At 51.0% G+C, this 6295-nt stretch overlaps 1 protein-coding gene across 1 annotated transcript; it reads right to left on the reverse strand.

Moving 5' to 3' along the window:
• Positions 1 to 3448: 3448 nt before the first annotated feature.
• Positions 3449 to 4296, reverse strand: LOC102513758 (hypothetical protein). The gene has a single exon (XM_006188303.3). It carries the CDS (start codon positions 4294 to 4296, stop codon positions 3463 to 3465), a length of 834 nt encoding a protein of 277 aa, XP_006188365.1. The 3' UTR covers positions 3449 to 3462.
• Between the last annotated feature and the right edge of the window lie 1999 nt (positions 4297 to 6295).

The following is a 6295-nucleotide window of genomic DNA, read 5'->3' on the forward strand; positions in this document are numbered from 1 at the left end:
GGGTGAGCTGAGGCTTAGAGGGTCAGGTTCAGAGATGAGGAACGCTTAGGGTGGGGGGAGGGTTGGAAGGGGATGCGTGTGTCTCTCCAGCACACACCTGGCTAATACAAAAAGCTGCACTTATTTTCTAGTCATAGAATCATACTCTCAAAAGTATCTGTTTGAAAAGGGTCACATCGGATTGCTTTAAATATACAAAAGTCATTCTAATATCATGCCCCTCTACTCAAAGTTACCAAAGGATGCAGGGACCAGTACATTGGGCATTTGAGACCACAGGTGGGCTTTGAGGAAATTTCTCCCTTTGTTTACTATTTCCTGGAAAGAGCATTTTTCAGGTTAACACTGCCCTGTTCAGAACACTGGTGTTGGGGGCAGCCCATACCTCCGGGGTTAAATACTCCTTCGTTTGTCAAAATTCTGCCTATTTTGAAGGCCAAGATTTACCTCTCTTTCTCTTGGAATCTGTTCAATAAATACTAAGAAAAAAACTGTACTTTGGGTGGAAAGGACAATGGTTGAGGGTCAGAGCCTTGGGGTGGAATCCCAGCTCTGCAATTTTCCAGCTGCAGTTCCTTGGGTGTGTCAGTTTCTTTCTCTGAGCCTCAGTTTTCCCCTCTGTAAAACCGACACTAAAACCTAGCCTCGCAAGGAGCAGAGGGCTGCTGGACTGTTTTAGGCCTCGGCAGCATGCCTGACACACAGTGTGGGTGCTGGGTAGACAGTGATATACATCTGCATGTGTGGAGGACTCTCCCCGGCTGCCCTCAGCTTCAGGGACAACTTGGCTGCTTCTGTACACAAGGCGGACAGTACAGCGGGCTGCGGCACTGTTCCGCAGCCAGTACGCTGCTTCCTGTTTACACGGACCCTTGGATGCATGGCTTGAACAGTAGACATGGGGGACTTCCTGTAGCCTCTGCATGGCCACACAGGGCAGAGCGCCTCTCTAACGAAGAGCCTTATTTCCTCTGGACTTGGGCTGAGTGACTGGAGGAAAAGAACCATGAGCAGTGAGTTTCTACCCTGAGTAAGATCTGGGCCAGCACAGAGATCCTGTCCCTTTAGGGTACAATCCAATCCTCGACCTTCAGACTTCATTTGAGCACCTACTGTATACTGGGCTCTGTAATGACATCTACCATTCGTTGAGCACCCTACGTGTGCATTTGCAGAGCACGTACTACTTGGAAGATGTTGTAAGTATGAAGAGTACATGAAGAGCCACTGTGCTCTATGACTGTAACCATCTTCATCACGTAATCACTTATATCCGATCTCTCTGTGCCTCAGTTTTCTCACCTGTACAATAGGGACAATTCTTCCTTAAAGGATTGAGGAGAGGATTAAATGAGTTAATGTACACAAAGCACTTAAAACAATGCCTGGTGTATAGTTAAGAGCCTAACGTTTGCTGTCATGATTAATATTATTAGTTATTGAACATCCATTAATGTAAGACACTGTAATTATTCTTAAGGCAATAGTAGTAAGGGTTGCTGAGCACCTGCTGGGCACAAGGCCTTGTAATTAACATCAATATGATAACTGGGCCCCTTTTGTGAGCCAGAATTGGGTGACATACTGGAGACCCCAAGAGCAGAATCCTAGGCAAGGGTCTTATCACTCTGAAGAGAGGAAATAGGACTGTTTTGAAGGTATCTCCAGGAGAGTCAGGGATGACTCTTATGCAAATATGGACCTAGAACAAGAAGGGGATGGCTTTCAGGGGCCAGAGAGGGGCTTTAGTAATCACTCTTGAACTATCTCTTGAGCTAGGTCAAAATGGATCCAACAAGCTGTATTCCTGTGAATGTTCACCTGGGAAATGGGTCACTGGGGGCCTGAGGACTCATCAAACAAAGGCCAAAGTCTTCTCCCTGGGGAGGGAAGGGAGGTAAGAGACAGAGAAAGAGTATGCTGCACTGGTGAGCTTTGGATCTGGGGAGGATGTCCCTTGTCCTCCAGAGATGGAATAAAAGTGGAGGTGAATTCAGTGGGCTAGGGGTTCAGTGCCCCCTTCCTTCCTCCTACCCTGGGACCACCGTAGGGAACTCCTGGATATTTAGGTTGCCACCTTCTCTGCTTGGCCGTAGGGCTAGGCCACAGCAGGTCATCTCCCCCAAGAGTCATGGAACCTTGTAGACCTCTGGGTTCTGCATTATTTCAAGGGCAGCCCATTCCACATTCTGAGTTGCTATTGGCCCTCACATTTCCAACGAAACAGGAGAGCTCCAGCAAGAAGGGACTGGGCCTGAAATTCAGAGTCACAGAGAAATGGGCCCTGAGGCCTGAAATGGCCCCTGGGCAGCCTGGGAAGATGGCTCAGGACTCAGCAGGCCTGAATTCTTGGGTGAGGACTCTCTCAGTTCTCAGATCAGGAAGCTCCAAGCCTGGCTTGGGACTAAGAGGAGAGCCTCAGTAATCCTCGAGTCTGGGCCCTTTAGAGACCATCAAAACTACGCCACTCAAGTTACAGAAGGGGAAACAGAGGCCTGGAGAGGGGGGTGATGTCCCCGAGGTCTCAGGGCAGGCTAGTGGCAAAACTAGTCTGGAATCCAGTCTCTAGAGTCCCTTAGGCAAAAGAATGAGTAACTAAATGCCTTGTGGGGCCTCATTCCTCAACACCCAGGTCAGTGTCTCTGATGGTTTGGAGCCCTTGGTAACCCAGGGAACATTTTCATAGATATTCCCACCAAGAAATTTGGGACCACCTTATTCTGACCCTTCCAGCCCTCACCTGGCCTGGACAGACCCACTCTCTTCAGAGATTTCCCAGGAAGGGTCTTCCCTCCACCTGCAACCATCCCTGGTTTCCTGTTCCAACGCATCTCACACTAGCCATCATCCAGGTTTTGTCTACGTCCACCCTGGGTCCTGGGCATTAATACCACATCTTTAAAAGAATAAATATACACGAAGCACTTAGAACAGCACTGACACATAGTAAGTACTCTACGAGGGTTTGCTATTGTCATCCTCCTCCTCCTCATTACTTTTCACCTTTCTGCTCACATGGGGCCGTGTTAAAACCGATAACCATCCTGCAAAGGTATAAATCAGAGATCCCACACTCAAGTCTGTATGTAGGCCTCATATTCAACCCACAAGTACTTTTGTTCAGCCCTCCAAGCACCATGAAATTTTGAAATTTGTTGCTAACACACAGAAATCAGATTCCTGGCTTCTCTTGAAAGGCAACAGCCTATTTGAGAGCTGGGTTTAGATGAGATATCCCCTCTCTCCTCAGCCATAGTCTCCACCCCTCCCTACTACCACCCAGCCCAATTCACCCATTCACTTGTACCTGCCCAGCCCTGTTGGTCCTCAAGTTTATAACCCCTGACTTAAATGGCTGTTTCCCCAAAATGAAGGCTTGGAAGGAGCATTTTGCCACAGAGAATTTATTTTCCACAACTGCAACCTGATGGACATGTGCCCACTTCATGGCTGGTGTCGATGTCACCACCAGCTGCAGGGTTTGGAGATGGGCTCAGGGGCTCTCCAGCCTGAGCGGATTGCTTCCCAGAACTTGGGCAGCCCACCTAAGGAAAAGATCCCGTTGCTGAACAGAGGGAGCTCAGGCAACTTTATGCCTGGCCTCTGCGGCAACATGGGAGTGAGGTTCCGGCTGTGAAGCCGGCGTTGGCAGCTCGTGTTGGAGGAGTCATCCACATACCGCAAAGCATTATCACCCCTCGTGGATGGCACCATGCAGGTGCTGATGCAGGAGTTGTCAGAGGCGGCCACTCTGGTGGAGTAACTGCGGGAGAAGGTGTGGTCTGGGTGGTCCAGGTGGATGGAGTTGGCAGTGTGTTCCAGGTAGTTGGCTGCAAGTCTTGGAAGGCTCAGGGCTGATTTTGGGCAGTTGGTGTAGAAGGCATTGGTGTATCTGTCGAGGTAGTTGATGCCTTTGATGAGTTGGTCCAGGAAGGTGGGGCTAGAGGGACCCGAGGGACGATCTGTGCAGAGCAGGCAGTGGGGGCTACCACGACAAGCAGGCTTTCTGGCCACCTTGGGGCAGTTTGCCAAGTGGCTTGTCTCTACGCACTTGGAGTTGTAGGGCCGGCCCATGCAGATTCTCCTCACTGAGAGTCTGGGGGAGCTGGGGCGGTCGGACTGCTCTGAAGGGGTGCTGCTCACCTCTGAGCCACTCAGGATACGAGAGTGCTTGGGGTTAGCCCCAGTCACATTGGGGCAGTGGGACCAGCCTGCAGTCTGGGCCAGAAAGGATACGTTTTTAGAATGGTTCAAGCGGCTGTAAGTGTTGGAACGGCTCATTTGGTGTCCAGACATCGTCCCGGTTGGGCAGACAAAGCTTTGTGGTAAGGAACTGCTGAGAACTCACCTGGAGGCTGTGTCCCTGGGCCTGGCAAGGAGGTAGCTGGGTCAGCTCTCCTTGGCTCCCTGCCACCTCCCTCCAGGCTGTCTCTCAGGGTGTTCCCTCTGCCTCCGGAAGGCCAACGCCACCCTTATCTCTCTCCGCATCCTCTTCCCAGGCCCAGGGATTTTCAAACTGGAAAATGGACACCGTATTCTTTAGAAAGCAAAGAGCAAGAGATGGGGAGGAAGGCAAGGCTCTTGAGAACAACTGAGGCCAGAGGACCCCCTAGAAAAAGTGAGGCAGTCTCCTTTTTCCTTTGGCTCTAGCCCACATTCTGAAATTCCCATTCACCTTTTAAGCAGCGACTGCAGAAGACCACAAAGGCCAAAGACTGAATCTCTAATGGTGAAATTCCAGACACTGAGACAGACATTCTTTGAGGTAATATCGGATAGCTAATCATCAGCTATACCATGCACCCAGATACTAAAAACTGTGTGTTAGAAGTGATGTGATGTATGCACTCTCTCTGTGCCCTGTCCTTTGCTTGGGCCTCATAAGTCTCACTAGAATTCAAGGAGATAGTTACTATTCTTCTCCTATTTGACAGATGAGGAAACTGAGGCTCAGAGAAGTGATGGGACTTGCCTCAGATTACACAGCTTATAAGTAGTGGGGACCAAGGTACTGTCTTAGGTGTATCTGATGATCCTTGAAAGACAAGGCCATGTTGTCAGGGTGACTTTGGCCCCCCTCATGGTCTACTAAGGAAAAATTCTCACCACACCTGCACCGCCTGCCTGGATGAGGGCACTGATGGGGAGAACCAGGTGGAGAGGGGCGCTTGCTAACTCTGTAAGTTGATCTTGACTTTAGGAAACCCAAGTGAGGGGGCCAGGGGCAAAGAGGTACTGTAAGTCTACTAATGGAGCTGGACTTGTGAGAGAGAACCTTCCAGAATATTTGGTCTTCATCCTCTCTGATAGCAGGGGATCTCCCTCATCTATCCCACAAGGGAAGGGAGCTTTGGGATTCTTACTCCTCCTGGTCCAAAAGTGGGCACTCCACAGGGACTAGGGCTTGACCAGGCTCTGGTCCATTTAACCCCACCTCCTGTCCCTGCGCCTGCCTGGGCAGTGGAGCCCCACCCCCCATTTCCATTGTCCCTCAGGGCCCCAGTACTCCCCCCAACCAGAAGGAAGGCTCTGATTTCTCTCCCCCACTTCTGCCAGCCTGATGTTAATTTTCCACTTCCGCCTAGTGAGAGCGCAGCCGTGTTTGAGCCTCTCCCACCCAGAAAACAGCTGCCTGCCCCTCTCGCATCGCACAGCCCCTCAGCTGCCCTTGTCCTTTGGGTCTGAATCGTGTGGAATGTCCAGATCCTTGCCTCTTCCATCCCTGGGTCCAACCCCACCCCATCGCCTCCTCCGGAAATATGGGAGGTGACTGAGGGCAAACCCCCGACGGCCTCACCCCTCCCTTCCTGGCTGGCTGGGCAACCCCCCCCCCCCCAGCTGAAAGGGCCCTCTCCCACTCTCACTCTTCCTTCAGGAGGTAGATGACTTAGCCCTCCTATTGTTCTCCACTGGGGGACACCCTCATGCCGCCACTCCAGACTGTGGGCCATGTCATAAAATCACGGAATCCTGGGGCTGGGAGAATCTTCCAGGCGTCATCCCGGTCAGGCCCCTGCCCCAGGGCCAGCACCACATAAAGCTCTCCAGGACAGATGGGCCCTATTTTTAAAGTGAGGCTGGGGTGGATGTTTTCCAGGGTTCCCTGTTGTTTTTCTAGTGTCTAATTATGCTGAGAGTCAGGAAGTTCTGTGCCGGACCCAATATAACTCTCGTTGGCTGTAGTCAGCATCAATTACTTTTCTTTTCTCGTTGGGTCAGCAAACATTTGTTGAGTCTCCCTAAAGTGCTGTCCCTTTGGGTGACCTATAACGTAACAGCCCTTTCTTTCCTCCCT

This window comes from Camelus ferus, chromosome 13 (assembly GCF_009834535.1).
Source record: "Camelus ferus isolate YT-003-E chromosome 13, BCGSAC_Cfer_1.0, whole genome shotgun sequence".
Lineage (NCBI taxonomy): Eukaryota > Metazoa > Chordata > Mammalia > Artiodactyla > Camelidae > Camelus > Camelus ferus.